General features: G+C 38.7%; 1 protein-coding gene across 3 annotated transcripts in view; it reads left to right on the top strand.

Moving 5' to 3' along the window:
• Positions 1–17348, top strand: part of LOC127451031 (protein kinase C beta type-like) — a 203671-nt gene that overhangs the window by 163414 nt on the left and 22909 nt on the right. For all 3 annotated transcript variants that reach the window (XM_051715510.1, XM_051715509.1, XM_051715511.1), the window contains 3 exons: positions 333–413; positions 2309–2416; positions 14796–14936. In XM_051715510.1, the coding sequence (XP_051571470.1) occupies positions 333–413; positions 2309–2416; positions 14796–14936 (330 nt within the window). The remainder of the gene's footprint in view (positions 1–332; positions 414–2308; positions 2417–14795; positions 14937–17348) is intronic.

Here is a 17348-nt window from a genome sequence, read left to right as displayed (position 1 = left end):
TGGCCGCGTGCGTCTCTCTCTCTCTTGAACTGGCGTCTCCGGCTACCCTTTATCTCGCTCTCCCGCTGATCAGCTGATTCAGCGCTGGCCGTGCACCCTCACGGCCCGGCCACACCCTCCTCCTCATCACACTCCTCCCCCACCCGGTTCAGGCTGGGGTGCCAACCAAGTATTTTCACTGTAATTTGTTGTGCTATGACAGAAATGTACCTAGTCTGCACTGATTTCACTGTAAAATTCTGAATACAGTATTTTATTGCTGGAAATTACTGTTAAACCTCATCAAATCCTGGCATTTTTTTAAAGTCTGTTTGTGTATGTGTGTTTTTCAGATTATCGCTTACCAGCCGTATGCAAAATCTGTGGACTGGTGGGCTTTTGGAGTTTTGCTCTATGAGATGCTGGCTGGGCAGGTAAGAGGCCCAAATGGAGGGTCATGCCTTTCTTTTTTTTTTTTAGCCTTCTTTCATTCTCTCTAAATTCCTCTCCACTGTTGGCAGTAAATAACTTCTCAAGTTCAGTGTTTATTTTTTGGTTCTTAACAATTTTATTGATTCCAAGCATAAAAACATACAAACACATGTATGACCACCCCCCCCACTTCCTGACAAACAAATCCCATTTCCTCAGCCTTCTAAAAAAACATCTCCTCAAACGCCACCACCTCGCCCATCTCCCCGCACCACTCCCTAAATGAGGGTGCCCCAGCCAACTTCCATCCCCTGTGGGTGATTTTCCTACCAATCATGACTTTATAAATATCTGTCCCCAATTTTAAGAGTTGTCCCATCACCCAGGATACAGAGTCTGGGGCTAAATGAAAATTCAGTGTCCAATACATTACACATAAAGTTCTGAACCCCCAACCAAAATTCTTGGATCTTTACACATCCCCAAAAAATATGTGTTCTGTCCCTGTTTTCTGATTGGCACCGCCAGCAGGTGGGTGTGTCTTTAAGACCCAACCTATACAATCAAGAGGGGGTCCCGTAGATTCGATGCAAAATCTTAAATTGCATCAGATGGACCCTTGCATCTCTAGATGTAGACTTGATGCTTTTTAGAATCCTAGCCCACACTCCCTCCTCCAATACCAAGTTTAAATCTTTCTCCCATAATCTCTTGATAGAAGTTAAAGCTCCGTCCCCCAGACTCTGAATTAACAGGGAGTAATACACCGATGCCTCATGACCTTTTCCAAAAGCAGTAATCACCATTCCCAGAGTATCTGCCGCTTTAGGGGGGTGTGTGCTAAACCCAAAAATAATACAGAACAGGTGGCACAGCTGTAAATACCTAAAGAACTGGGATCTAAGAATCTTAAAATGTTGAACCAAATTTTCAAAAGGTCTCAGCACCCTACTCTCATATAGGTCATAGAGTGTAGTAACCCCCCCTCCCAATCCACTCTGACCAACAGAAAGGGGACTTACTAATACATAATTTAGGGTTCAGCCATATGCTTGAGGCAACATTTAAATAAATGTCCGAATTAAACACTGGACACTTTTGTCCATACCGAGTGCAAATGCGAGATAACTGGGTGTGACTTAACTTCTCCGGTTAGTTTGATAGAGAGGTTTTGCAATGGCGAAATAGGGGCAAGGACGTCCTGTTCAATACGAAACCAGGGAGGGACTCTCTCAGGTGGAAGTGACCAATGAGCCAAATGTCTGAGACCAAATGCATAATAATAAAACAAAATCTTGGGTAGGCCTAGCTCACCTTTGTGAATTGGTCTGTGAAACCATTCCAAATAAAGGACTTCGCTATGCTATCATATTGCTTGAAATAAGAGAGGGGAACATCTACAGGGAGAGACTGTAGCAGGTAGTTGAATTTTGGAACACAATTTAAGGTCAGTGTTTATTAATTATGCTCTACAAATCTCCCGAGACTAACGGCAAGTATTTCATTCCTATTGGGCTCAGTCAATTATTTATGAATTGTTCTGAAACAAGTCAAGCTTTCAATGCCGGAGAGAAAAGAGTCTGGATTGTTTCCAGTGGAGACTTCTACTATTGAGTTGTCCTGACAAAAGACATTGTAATTCTCTTTCCTAGTCTTCCCTAAACAAACACGACTTGAGAGGCTCTTTTATGTGGTGATGACTCTCGAATTTCCATTGGGGAAGGGATACAAAATTCTGTGGCAGTACATGGGAAATTACAAGCAAATGAGACATAATCCATGGCATGCCTTTATTGTCTACCATTTATAGTAACAGCAAATGATTATATTGATATTATCTTTCATTCTCACCCCCTCTTTTTTCTCACTGTGTCTCTCTGTCTATCCATTTACATAGCCCCCGTTTGACGGTGAGGATGAAGATGAGTTGTTTCAGTCCATCATGGAGCATCATGTGTCCTATCCAAAATCCATGTCCAAGGAGGCTGTGGCCATCTGCAAAGGGGTGAGCAACCAGTATACATCACATTCCTAAACCATCGCTCTATCTCACCCTGATAATTTCCCATTGTGAATTTAATATAAGGATAAATATGCAGTGTCTTTAATATATGGTCAAATGTGCGGCCAGTGGAGTTACTTATTAGGGGTGTAACATTTAAATTTTCTTATGGTTTAGTTTTAATTTTTCAAAGAGCCACTTTTTACTATGTTCATTGCAATATTGAAAACAGACATGATCAGGTTTTACGAAAATAAACCATGGTTTTACTTTAGTAATATTGAAGTAACCATGACTGTAGTAACCATGTTTTTGTTTTTTTTGGAAGAAATTATGGTTTTGATACTATTAACCATGGTTTTACTGCAGTAATACTGTTTCCACATTATAACCATGGTTTTACTATAGTAATACTGTATTAACCATCACACAAACTTGAGAAAAATTCCAGTACTAATGCCAAAACTGCTCCAGTGACAAATCATTAGGATTTGTTCACCCTCTTTAGCGTTTTGCTGTGAAGTAACGCAGATCACGAAAAAGCAATTGCCTGAAGACATCTCAACATCCTTTTGCAGGATAAACGATTATTATACTGTTAGCACGATAATTATGCATATCTGGTGAGCTATTCAAATGAGTTTGACATAGATTCATGCTGTGATGAGTGAGATTTAAGTGAGATTGCGAGCGCGCGCATGTTTGAATGGCAGAGCGTGCGAGTATGCGGCAGCTGGCATATTGACTGTTGCTGTCATGTAGCATTAGCTATACTCAAATATTCTTTGTTGTTTAATTCATTTATTAAATTCTTGGCAGTTTATTTCTCACTCTAACTGTTCTGTGATTCAGCGATACAGAGAATTACTGTAAACATTCTTGAAAATTGGAACCTTACAATTTATACACTGCCCGACCGATATATCGGTCAGCCGATATTATCGGTATCGGCGTATATTTTACCGATATGCGCAGATATGACAACTTTTTTCAGAACATATAATGCAGAAAACAATGCTTTAGAATTGGTGTCATAGTGTAGTTTGTCCAGCAGAGCGCGCTCCGACTCCATTGTTTACAGAGCTGACTCTAAGCTGTTGGTGGTTCTGCAGACAGGGCGGAGTTAAACGGTGCGATGTTTATTTAGCTATTTATTGTATTTTTATTTATTCTTTATTTAAATGGTCAGCAACTGACTTATACTAAACGTACAGTACTGATTTTATTTAGCTATTTATTGTATTTTTATTTATTCTTTATTTAAATGGTCAGCAATTGACTGATACTAGACATACAGTACAGATTTTTATTTTATTTATTTTATTTATTCTTTATTTAAATGGTCAGCAATTGACTTATACTAACAGTACTGATGTTTATTAAGCTATTTATTGTATTTTTATTTATTCTTTATTTTCTCAGTGTTCATTTCTAGCATTTGTTGACAGTGTATAATAATAATGTCAAATGTTCTTTAAATAAAATATTTGTTTAAGAAAGCAGCCTTCGGTGCAAAATCGGTGCACAATCCACATAGAAAAGGTCTGTTTTCATTCCAGCTCAAAATTAAATGTATCGGTCACCATATCGGTAATTGGTGAATTTTCTCCCTCTAAAATCGGTATCGGTCTCAAAAATCCCATATCAGTCGGGCTCTACTTTTGATATTGATAAATATATTTTTGATGATGACAATATAACACGGTTAGCAAAAAATGTAGTGTGTTTAGTAGCGCTGAGCTAAAGGCTGGTAACTGAAAGGAATGAACTGTAAACCTTTCGCCATTTTGCCAAAGAGCATGGCGCTTAACCCTTATGTTCCGTTTGGGGTCTGAAAGACCATTTTAATAGCTTGAATTAACATTGAAGTACCAGGTTGATGATTTTTCTTAATCTTTTAAGAAATAATGTATGTTGTAAAACAGAGTTAAAGCTTCAATGATATCTGCCTTTTGAGTTTGGATTAGGTCTGATGAACTTATTAAAATAGTTCAAAGGAAATATAAGAGGTTAATTTCTAAGTTACTGTTATAATTTCTACATGTACATTATTGAGGTCTGTGGGACCCCAAACATAAAAACAGTAAAGTCAATCTCAAAGAACATGAGAGTTAACCCCAGTTTGTTCCAGAGGGACTATCCATGTTATAAGTGTACTATAAGACGCTTTGGATCCTGAACGTCTGCCGTGATGCAGAAACTCCCAGGATCACTAACTCTTCTCAGATTTTAGGTTGGTGGATGGTGTGTTTCAATTTAAGGATCTGGGTTGGCAATTAACAGGGGTCAAACTCAGGTCATGGTCTGGAAGGGTGCAGAAACGATTAGGCTCATCAGCATGGCACTTAGGAAGTCCTGAAGTTGTTTCAAGGTGACTGTCTCTGCAATATAAAGTACTGTAAGTTACTTTGAAGGAAAGTGTCAGTAATGTAAAAAGTGACCTCATGTGATGCATAGTGAACCAGTTCTTCATAGCAGCAGTGGTCATCGCAGTATGCTTATAGCACCCTTAAAAATGACCACAACCTCTGACCTAGCCTATCAATATGCACATAACAGCTCTCTCAAAATCTCCAGTTCTCTCTCTCGCTCTCTCTCTATCCTTCATTGACTCTCTCTCTCTATTATTAGCAGGCTCCAGACTTGAGCACTTGCAGGTGAAGCAGCCGAGTACACATGATCTGATTCTTTATATGAGAGATCTTCTCTCCTGCAGATAAAAGCACACAAACATATGGCCTCAGACGGCACTCAGTGAGAATGCCAATGACTTTCAGCGGTATTCGGACCCCAAGAGCTCAGCTTTGTTTGTTTACTTCCTTTACTTTTTCCTTCTGGCTAGGTTGGTTTTGAATGCATATGGATGTTTTTTTTTTTTTTTTATGAATATAAAACCTCAACAAAACCAGACAAAAGCCCCAGAATGTCAGGGGCATCTCAGTCAACAATTCAGACTATTCCCTCAAAAGTGCTCTGAAGGCACCTATCTCCTATTTGCTCATTCTTTATGTGTTTCTTTTCTTTCTACTTGTCACTTCAGTACCAGAATAGAGCATATGGTTGCTAAGAATAGGAGAAAAGAGTTTTGTTGAAGAATGAAAGCCAGGATTGTTCCATGGAGGATGCAAGTACGTTCTTATGGCGACTGGGACATGACACATCTGTTAATGGGGGGATCTTACGGAACCTGCCAAGAACATGTCCGGGTCATATTTCATACAGAAATCAAAAGAAAGAAGAAATGCCTAAAGAAAAAAAAGGCAATTTTAGTATTCAAGATTTCTTGCATTGTGATGGGCCATCATTGTACATAAGAATCTTGTTTGTAAGTGACTTGCTTGGATAAAAAAAAAAGATGTTTAAGCACGTTTTTTCTTACAAATGTCATCACCGTTATTTAAAAAATTACATTTTCATCACTGTAATACATATATACAGTATATATTTTATATATATATAATTTATACCACGGGTCTGTTGAATGCTTGATTCTAATTGGTTCTGACGTTCGAAGGTGTGCAATTATTTTTCAAGTAAATGCACAGCTATGAAGTAGTTCCAGGTCTTGACCGCATGACGGTTTCATATCAATTCGCCAAATTATTTCAGTTATTTCAAAGAGACCTATAGGCTACCACAACAAAATAACCAAATAAAACAAAGACATTGGTTAAAGTTAATCGGTTAATAACGTCAAACAATGTAAAATATGCTACATTTATTTCAATTTCAGTTAAAAAGAGGACTCACGCTTCCTCGTCTACCCCACACTTACACACATACATACGCATGCACACACACACACACACACACACACTACCTTGTTACACCAATGCCAAAAAGCAGCGCATCCTCTGTTGCTAGTTCTGAAGTAATGTTTTCGAACTAGCAACGAAGGCTTGAGCTGTATCAAAACAAGATACACTTGATCAATACAACAGTTTCTATATTATCTGAAATATCTGAGGGAAACACCCACGCACCCCCTCCCCCTCTCTTAAGCTCTCACACACGTGGACACATTCATCATACACATTTGCACACACTTGCGAGAGAAAAACAGAGCGCTCATGTCAGCGCACTCCTGCATCTCAGTGGGGTTCAGAAAAGTTGTTACGTTTATAACGGAAATATGGCGAAACTCGCTGCTGCTGAGAAGTGCTTAAACTCACATCTTGGCGATTTTGAAGTGATTTTACTTCTGACGAGAACAAAAAAAGGTAATCCCAGAAGCTATCTCTCTCAGGTTCTGAGCTTCTCTCTTTCGATCCCTCAAAAACAAACTCACACACACACACACACATGCACAAACGAACTACCTTATTACTCCAGTAAGTGCTCCAGTAAAGCAGCGCAAGACTCGCAAGCCTCCATTGCTAGTTCTAAAGTTACGTTTTCGAACTAGCAACGAAGGCCCTGACTGTATTAAAGCAAGACGCTGAATCCGTTGTGGAAGAAAGTAGTTCCACTCACAACTCCCAAGAGAGTTTTAGGGACGAAAACCAGAACATTTCTTGAGATAAAACCCTGAACGATGTAGTATGGTGTGGTAACCATGGTATAAGCGGAATAATTGACTTCGGCCCATTGAATTGTTGAAAAATAATGCATTACCACCTCGGGTGTGCATTAGTTTTCAACAATTCAATGGTCCGTCATCAATTACCATTGAGAAAAATAGGGCTTACAAAAAATTATAATAATAATAAGATAATTTGGCTGGAAATGTGGTTAATTTTCATGAAAATGTCACAATGCAAAATAAATGGGCCTAAAAATAGGCTTCATTTTCTTATGCAAAATATCTTTTTTGCATAAATGTGACTTTTTCACATGTGAGTTTTTGTGAGATTGACCCCATCAGTTGATTTTCCCTGGGCTTTGATCATCTTCAACCCAGCATGTTGTCTGGTGACGCATTTTGTTTGAGTTAGGACAAAGGAAATCTTTGGTATTGAGAGGACAACAAGTTCTAGAATATAAATTGGAAAGGGAGATGTGAGAGCAGGTGTCTCCAAAGGGACCTGTGCACTAATACATTCATGCTAATGTGAGCATTAAATAATGAATCAGCCCTCCGCGCTCAGAATCTGAATGCTGCCCCTCTTTGACAGGCTTCATGAAAATGCAGCATGCTGCTGGGTAAAGCCTGATAAACAAAAGACCCCACCCCACCTCTCCACTCTCTTGTCTCTCATTCCTTTGCCTCTCTTTTCTCCATTTTCCTCCCCTTCAACGCTCTTCCCTGCTGAAAAGACCAGCTTAGACTAGCATAAATTTCCATCCAGACTGGTTTATGCTGGTTTGGTGCTGGTCTAGCTTCCTTCATTTTTCCCTCGTAGATACAGATGCTCTTCCTAACCCTCATCCGTCTACCTGTCGATTCTTCTTTCTTGGTTTATGCCACCTCTCCCTCCCTTTCGTCTGTCTCTCTTGTCTTCTCCTCACTTTGTTTGCAGTGCTCATTGTCTTGATGAGTTCTCTCTCTTCTCCAAAAGATCTGCTGTAAGTGCTTGCTGAACTTTTCAAATAGCTTAATTCTGTAGTGCAGCGGGTGTGTCAGATTCTGGAGGCCTCTCTCTCCAACCATCTCCTAGAATAGAGCAGGAATACTAAATGAATCCTTGACATTTAAAACAGATTGGAAAATCCTGTAAGTTTGGACAAGCGCTGCTTTAGAGTGGGCACTGCTGCCCACACTGCTGGTACAGCTACAATGGAGCCATACAATATAAATGAGGTATTTCCCTTAACTAAGCGAAGCAATCATTCTTCAAGCACAGTAATTGAATGACTAATTTTGCCTGGCCTTGTGACTTTCAGGGGACAGATGGAGAAATTGGACCTGTTGAAATCAAAATGTTTGTGCCTTATTCTGCCATAAAGAAGAACATGTAAATCCTTTCTCTTGCTTGTGAAGAGTCTGGGGTTTTAGGTTAAATGGGAATATACAGTAGGATTTTATGCACAGAAGATAAGCTGTGGGAATATTAATTTGTGCCACTAAGATATAGATTGCAGGGAATAGTAATGATATATTTTGATGCGTTATAATTTTATAGCTGTTTCAAAACCTAGTGTGCTAACAGCATTTTTAGGCAACATAGGCAAATTCTGAAGATGCCTTTGATGCTCAGAAATACTGTCTAGGTAGGTAGCTCACTGTCAGCTAAAAATGCTGTGTACAATTGGACATGGCACCCTGGTAATACCATGATAGTCTTTGGAATGCCATGTAAATACAGTACCATGTCATTTGAATATGCTAATCATCCAGTACCATGGTTTATATCAAAATATCATGGTATTACCATCTAGTGTTCCTGTAACTCAACTTACGTAGAGTGTGGCGCTAGCAACACTAAGGTCATGGGTTCAATTACGAGGTAACACCGATACTGACAAAATGTATGTCTTGGATGCATTGTAAGGGGCTATTAAGATAGAACATGTTCTTGTGTTAAAAAAAAAAAAAACTAGATGCAGTGCAACCAATGGAACAGAATGCCCGTGTCTTAAGAAACATTTTTAAAAGAAGTTCTTTTATGTTAACACTTTGTCTTAAAAATGCTCCACTCCTGCGTGAGACACTGAATAAACAGAGAGATGCGTCGCAACGTTACCACGTCCATCTAGCGTTTGTTAACTTATGAAAAACTATTTTAAGAAAGTGTGTACAGATGCACTCAAAACATGTTCGATGTCAACTACTAAGTAGCTTTTGGAATGGTTTTGGATTCACTTTGGTAGGTTTTGGAGTCACTTTGGCGTCTTCCAAATGCATAAATGTAAATGGTGCTACAACCCCAATTCCGAAAAAGTTGGGACAGTATGAAAAATGCAAATAAAAACAAAAAGGAGTGATTTGTAAATTATATTCACCCTTCGCTATAAAACATTGAAAAGCAATACAACTACACATAATATGATGTTTTACCTTGTGAATTTAATTGTTTCTTTGAAAATGCACAGTAATTTCAAATCAGATGATTGCAACATGCTCCAAAAAAGTTGAGACAGGGGCAGTTTAAGACTAATAACAATTTGAAATAACAAGGCAATGTGAAACAGGAGATGTTAAACAGGTGAGGCAATTGTGTCATAGTACTGTATACTGTATAAGGAGCCTCCAAAACAGCCTAGTCCTTCAAGAGCAAGGATCGTTCAAGACTTGTCAATTTGCCAACAGATGCTTCAGCAAATAATCCAGCACTTTGAGAACAATGTTCCCCAAAGACAAATTGGGAGGATTTTGAGCATTTCACCCTGTACAGTGCACAATATAGTTAAAAGATTCAAGGAATCTGGTCAAATCTCGGTGCGTAAAGGGCAAGACAAAAACCATTTCTGAATGCATGTGATCACTAATCCCTCAGACATCACTGTATTAAAAAACGGCATTCATCTGTAATGGATATCATGAACATGGGCTTGGGATAACTTTAGTAAACCTTTGTTAGTCAACACCACTCACTGCTGCATCCACAGATGCAAGTTAAGACTTTACTATGCAAAGCAGAATCCCTACAAACAGTGGAACTGTGTTTTTTAGTCTGAAGAGTCCACATTTCAAAAAGTTTTTGAAAAATACAGCCGTTGAGTTATCCAGGCCAAAGAGGAAAAGGACCATCCAAGCTGTTTTTAGCGTCAGGTCCAAAAGCCAATGTCTGTATGGGCCAGGCGTGTGTCAGTGCCCATGGCATGAGTAACTCGCACATCTGTGAGAACACCATGAATGCAGACAGATATGTACGAATTTTGGAGTAACATATACTGCCATCCAGCACCGTTTTTTACATTGACATCCCTGCATTTTCCAGCAGGACAACTACAAACCACATACTGCCTGGATTATAAGTGCATGATGTAAGCAGTGAGTGTGGGTGCTAGATGGCCTGCCTGCAGTCCTGACCTGTCTCCAACTGAGAATGTGTGGCACATTATGAAGCGCATTAGATGGCAATGAAGACCTCGTACAATTGTGCAGCTGTAGACCTACATAATGGATGAAAGGTGGTAAATTCCACTTTCTAAACTTAACAAACTTGTGTATTCAGTGTCCAAATGCTTAATACGTGTTATTAGAAGAAATTGTGATGTTTCACAGTGGTAAACACTCAACTGTCCCAACTTTTTTGGAGCGTGTTGCAATCAACTGATTTGAAATTACTGTACATAAAATATAAAAAAAAAAAAGAAAAAAAAGAAAATGAAATTCATATGGTAGAATATCACATAATGTGTAGTTGTAGAGCTTTCAATATAGCAAAGGGTGAATATAATTTACAAATCACTCATTTTTGTTTTCATTAGCAATTGGGGTAGTATTTGTTAAGTGTTGATTGGCAGCTCACTAGGTTTTGACACACATGGTATTGAAAAAGATAAGATGTTTTATTTATGTAAATAAATTGAACCCAGTCAGGTGAGTTTTAGGGACTCATTTAATGAACCTGAAAGAACACATACTGTAGGTTCTGTAGATGATGTGTGCTGTAGCAAGCTCTAATGTAGCAACGCTGAGTGCTAATTGAAGAGTATTACCAGTGTTGATGGAGTTTACAGCTCTGATATGAGCGGATTAAATTGGATGCTGCGGTTCTTTGATATGGAACAAAGCCCAGCACACCGCTGAGAGAGGCTCGGGATGCAAGCCTGATACCGACTGATACGCCACGACTAAGGCCAATCTAGAGCTAACAAACTCTCTCTTTCCCTGTCTCCTCTCCTCTCCTCTTTTTCTTTGCATATATTGCATTTAAGTAAGTCCTTGTCACCACACATTAACACTACAATGATATCTCAAGCCATCTGTCAAACCATCTGAGTTTCGAGGATGGTACATATTCAGTTTAAAGCCTGTTCTTAATACAGTTGGAATGCAGCTAATACATAAGAGGAGACAGATCTCTTGTCTTTTATTTATGTTGTATAATGAAGTTCCTCACTGATCAGAAGATGCTGCTGGAATGAGTCATTACATCATCAGTATTCACAGTCATGTGATGATAATGTAGCGGTTCCATGGTCATGGAAAATATCAGGGAATTGAGCTTTCCAGGCCTGAAAAAGTTACGGTTATCTGTAAAGTCTTTGGAAAATTCATGAGAAATTCCTAAGTGAATATAAATTGTTCTAGTTTTGTTCTGCTCTAAAATATTTAATCGGATAGATATAACTCTCTAAGTACTTGAGTAGAGTACAACATGTCTGTCAGTTTAGGGTCTTATTGGAGACATTTGTACAGTAAGTTTACCTGACGTACAAATGGAAACTCGCCTCAGCATTCTCTAAAGGACTGATAAAAAACCCAGTAGCACTATATTTTACAGTACTGTTCTACATTTATTTACTATATAATTATAACAACTACAGTAATTATTAGGTACTAACCCTAAACCTAACCCCAGCCTTAACTTTAACCCATATTAAGTGCATGTAATTACCTAATATTACTCAGTACTTTCTTGGGTAAATACACTGTAAGCATACTGAAAGTACACATATTGTAAAATAAAGTGCAACCAAAAATCCTTATGCAGTAATTATGAATGACTAGAAAGGTAATGGAAAAATCATCGAATTCACTGGTCAAAAAGTTTGAGAACCCTGATAATAATATCTGATGCTCTTGAAAAATTCCCATAGAACAACATAACTAAAAAATAAAGGTTCCAGTCAGAACCAGTATAGGCTCATTTATACTTACTGGGCGAAAAGGCTTCGCTTAGTTCGCCTACAAATGATGATGAAATGCAGTGATGTTTTTGTTCTGCCAAGGTGTTCATTTGGTGAGATTTCTCCTGTTCATGCATATCTCTGAAATTCTTGACCCAAGAGAACTCGGCTGGTCAGAGAGTGCTTATGATTGGTTAAAACTATACGTGGGTGTAGTTGGACGTGACACTTTTTATTTACAATAGCGCGTGCCAGCTGAGGAGTTGTTACCTAGGTTACTGTCATTAAAATGGATAACTTTGAAGCCGTCTCTCAGAGATTGTGTGGAAGTGTACTTTTTTACATGATTTGCAACACAAACTCTACAAAGACAGCACGGCCACGACAAATAAGTGGAGTGAGATTTGAGTTTTTAAAGGTCAAAAAGCAGTGGTCCACGGAGAGAAAAACCTGTATTATTAGCTTTACTTGTGGCTGGAACAGTATGTTAAACACTATGAAATCACCCTAAATGAACTAATTTTAAAACGACGTCGCACGTAGTATAAACGGCGGCTTCATTCGCCTAGGGTGCTTTAGTTCGTCCAGGAGGAAAATGTTTGGCTTCTTCCAAAGTATAAACCAGGCTTTAGAGTTATACAGCCTTATGCCATAGGATAACATTTTCGGAGCATTTTCTTCTCTAGTTCTTTGGAGAACCATCTTTTTTCTAGTGCTTTTACCTTTCATTCGTGCATAACGGTAAATAACTGGCCCCCGCAGAGGAGCGTCACACATTTGTGTTTCTGCAATAGCAAGTGACGTCATAAGCTGCCATATTCAAATTGGTTTTCACAATGACACACTGAGATGCACAAATAGTTGCCCATTGTCTTTTCAAGGCAAGCACATGATAAGTTTATTTTATACACATTTGTATCCAAATGGTCACAAAAGTACCACGATAAAAAGTTTATTGCTTTCATGCAAACAGTCAACACATCAAACGTGATCATCCACGCAGCCATGTCTGCTGCTTATTAGGTGGTTATGTGGTTGAATTCCTCACGAAAAAAAAAATGGAAAAAGGTCTGCAGATTTCGACTGCCGCCACCTATAGCTTACTCAAGGACTCTATAAAATGGTTCTCGATATCAAGGGTGTGCTGCAGAGAACCATTGAAGAACCTTTATTTTTAAGTATGAACCTGTGATCATGTACGTATCATCTCAGGCTAATGTAGCAGGAAAGTGATGAGGCCAAAATTCTCGTAGCTCTCTGTGCTGGACACTCTGAGGAGTACTCCTGCTGTGAGGGATGGACCAGGGCCAGGAGTGAGAGATAAAGCGATTGACTTGACTCCGATGTTGCTGGTCAGTTGTGTTTTTGGCTCTAGTCAGCCTCCAGAGCTTTTCCTGAATTGTGCTGTCAGATTATATAGCAGCTCTGATGTTCAGAGCAGAATGGCTGTGAAATATCAGTGGTCAACCGTAAAGAGAGAAACAGAAGAAAAGAGACAAGCTGAGAGAGAGGGGGATGGATAGACAGAGAGACAGATGGATGGATGGATTGATGGAGAAAGAGAATTAGCCAGCTGTTTCTCTGTGGCAGCACGGCCCAGCTGTACATGTCAGAACCGCCAAGGCAAGCATCTTCATGCCCTGGCTGTATACATTAATGATGACAAAGCTTTGGAGGGCTGTGGAGCATGCAGCTCTTAGCAAGCGCTATGTCTCCGTAAGGCATAGTGGGTGTTGAGGGGGTCAGGGATTGATCCAACCCAGCCCAGCCCAACTCCTGCCTGATCCAGTGAGGGTTAAGGCACTACCAGCCAACAGAGACCTTCATCTCCCCACTCCACCACCACCTTTGCCTCACAAAGAGCATGGAAAGACTTTCTGTGCTGCCATAAATTTTTCATGCGCACTGAGGCGCTGAAGAAAAAGCAGCGAGTTGTTGAGCTTTTCCCCTCACTAATCTCTCCTTCACACGCTAAAGTCACTCACTGGAATAAAATAGCCAAACGATTTTGTTATATTCAACATAGCATGTTCTACTGGGGAATGAAAACAGCTGTTTCACCCTCTCCAGAGATGTTAATTCAACATTTATTTTTGGCATGTAAAATAAAATTGTTAAAACACTTTGGAGGTGGGCACTACATGGCAGCTGCATTCAGGGTTCAAAATGTACTTTTTGCAACTCCTATATATGCTTAGTGAATTGAGAAAATGTCCCAGTTATTAATATTTCTGGCTTGTCAGGACACTGTATGTTTTTATTACACTGAATTATTCTTATTTAAACATACAAGATATATGTGTGTCCTTATTACAACTGGATTATTGTGTGACCACATGGAGTTCTGGAGGAAAAACACTTTAGGCATCCTAGATAAACCTGGGATGGTAATTTTTTTCACTGATGTAAAAGTTGTTAGATAACGTGCGAGTCGCAACAAATGTTTCCTTTAGTAGACAATTTGATTCAAATGGTTCATGTCACTTATCAATCTGACTATCAGTCTTCCAATTCATTTTAAATCATGTATTATAATGCACTACATATTTATAAAGTTATAAAGTTACCGTCCACTGACGAGTCAATTTCAACTTGCATTTTGCCTTTAGTGAATTTTAATTTTGGACCTTGGGTACCCAGATATCTGGCTGTATTCTGAATGAAATATCCAATGATCCACTCACTCTGCTCTGAATTATTTCAGCTGATGACCAAGCACCCAGGGAAGCGGCTGGGCTGTGGCCCTGAGGGTGAGCGAGACATCAGGGAACACGCTTTCTTCCGTTACATGGACTGGGAGAAGTTGGAAAACAAGGAAGTTCAGCCACCTTTCAAACCAAAAGTTGTAAGTCCCAGCCATTTACACTACCAGTCAAAAGTTTGGACACATTTGACTGAATTTTTGTTTCTTTATATCTTAAAAAATTCTTCATCTTAAGCCTTATACTTGAAATATTAAGCTTAAATGATTACCAAGCTAGTTGTTTTAAACAATACTGTTTAAATAATCACTGATGGACACCTTATGAAGTTGGTTGAGAGAATGGCCAGATTATGCAGAGCTCTAGGCAAAGAGTAGCTACTTGGAAGAAGCTAAAATATGATATACCAGTAATATACATTGTTCATTTGTTTGTTTGTTTGTTTGTATGTATGTTTTTTTATCTACTTAATTCCAATGCTTCCATTTGTGTTATTTCATAATTTTTATGACTTTACTATTGTTCAAAAATTTTGAAAATGGTAATAATACAGAATGAGTTGGTCTGTCCAAACTTTTACTGGTAGTGTACCTCTAACACACACACATATTCACTTTCTCTTTCACTCTCTCACTCTCTCTTACACACATACAGTCCTTGTGTGTTGCTGTGATCCAAAATACAGGTAGGTATTACAAATTTGAGTCTGAATGGGGGTTACATTACTTTCTATCTTTTTAAATGTAAAGCTTAACATGATTTACCAAAGGACAGGCTCCTGGAGCAACATTCCTTTCAACCAATTATAGCTCTAACCCTTCACCGCCTCATCTAACCCTAAAGTTAACCTTTAGCCAAACCACTATTCCTAACCTACAACCCTAAATCCTGATCCCTATTCCCATCCCTTTACCAAGTCTAAACTCCCATGGGCTCTTTAATTACCAAAAGAACTGTTAAGGTAATAGATTCATTAAGGACTAAGATTTAAGTGGAATCGTAATCTGAACCAGTACAAACTGGCCAATACTGACCAGTGGACACAATGTTCAAAGCCAGTGTCAAATTCTGCTCTACTCCAGCACAGAAATGACAAGTAAAACCTTCAAGTTCTTAAGTTGTAAGGGCAGTAGGGTGTAATGAGGAGCCTGTATATTCTCCTTTCCTCTTGTTTCTCTTACACACAGCACCATGAGACACAGGAGCATCTTAGCTTCATTAGCAACGTGCATCCAGACTCTGGCCAAACTTAGATGCATTTTTCAGCCTCAGTCAGATCCTTAATGAGTACAGCTTCTCCTCTGTGTGTGTGTGTGTGTGTGTGTGTGTGTGTGTGTGTGTGTGTGTGTGTGTGTGTGTGTGTGTGTGTGTGTTTGGGCAGGTTTAAGTGGTTTACGAGGACTTTTTTTTTAGGTTACAAACTGGTAATTACAAGGGTATTATGCTATAAATGTGGTTTATGAGGACATTTCTAGTGTCCCCATAATTTAAATTTCTTAAAAAACATACTAAATGATGTTTTATTGAAAATGTAAAAATGCAGAACGTTTTTTGTGAGGGTTAGGTTTAGGAGTAGGGTTAGGGTTAGGGGATAGAATCTATAATTTGTACAGTATATAAATCATTATGTCTATGGAGAGTCCTCATAATGATAGCTACACTAACGTGTGTGTGTGTGTGCGTGTGTGTGCGTGTGTGTGTGTGTGTGAGTGTGGGCGGATTTGGGTGGTTTACGAGGACATTTTTTGAGGTTACAAACTGGTAATTACAAGGGTATTATGCTATAAATGTGGTTTATGAGGACATTTCTAGTGTCCCCATAATTCAAATCACTTAAAAAACATACTAAACGATGTTTTTTATTTATTTATTTATTTTTTATGTAAAAATGCAGAACGTTTTTTGTGAGGGTTAGGTTTAGGGTTAGGGTTAGGGGATAGAATCTATAGTTCATACAGTATAAAAATCATTATGTCTATGGTGAGTCCTCATAATGATAGCTGCACAAACATGTGTGTGTGTGTGTGTGTGTGTGTGTGTGAAGGCTGTCAGATGGAGCAGCCTTTTTCCAGGCAGTGGTAGAGAACAGCCATGCATAGTGCTCAAATCTCCCTGCTATGCTTTGTGTTTAGTGTCAGAAAAGCGCTATATAAGTGTAACGTTCATTCATTCAAATCCAGGTACCAGGTTTGACAACATTGACATCAAACACCATGGATTCTTGCGAGTGTCATTATTAAACGACACAATGCTATATAGGAATTTATTTTCATTTCATGATTATTTTACTGTTTAATGCCTTAGCATACTTCCATGGTCTGCACACCATGCCAAGAAAAATCTTTGGCTTATGTGTTATTTTGTGGTAAATATATCCAAATCAACTGACTTTTTTTTAAATTATTATTATTATAACCACACACACTAAAGACTCTATTGATAACCCCTCTATGCTATCAATACAATGGTTATTTAATGGGCATTTATGAAATTAATCAACAGATTTTTATTATTAAAGTTATTATCAATGAATGTATCTGGACAACAAAATTCCC

This window comes from Myxocyprinus asiaticus, chromosome 13 (assembly GCF_019703515.2).
Source record: "Myxocyprinus asiaticus isolate MX2 ecotype Aquarium Trade chromosome 13, UBuf_Myxa_2, whole genome shotgun sequence".
NCBI lineage: Eukaryota > Metazoa > Chordata > Actinopteri > Cypriniformes > Catostomidae > Myxocyprinus > Myxocyprinus asiaticus.
Note: the sequence above shows the minus strand (reverse complement) of the source record. Positions and strands in the feature narration are given on the sequence as shown.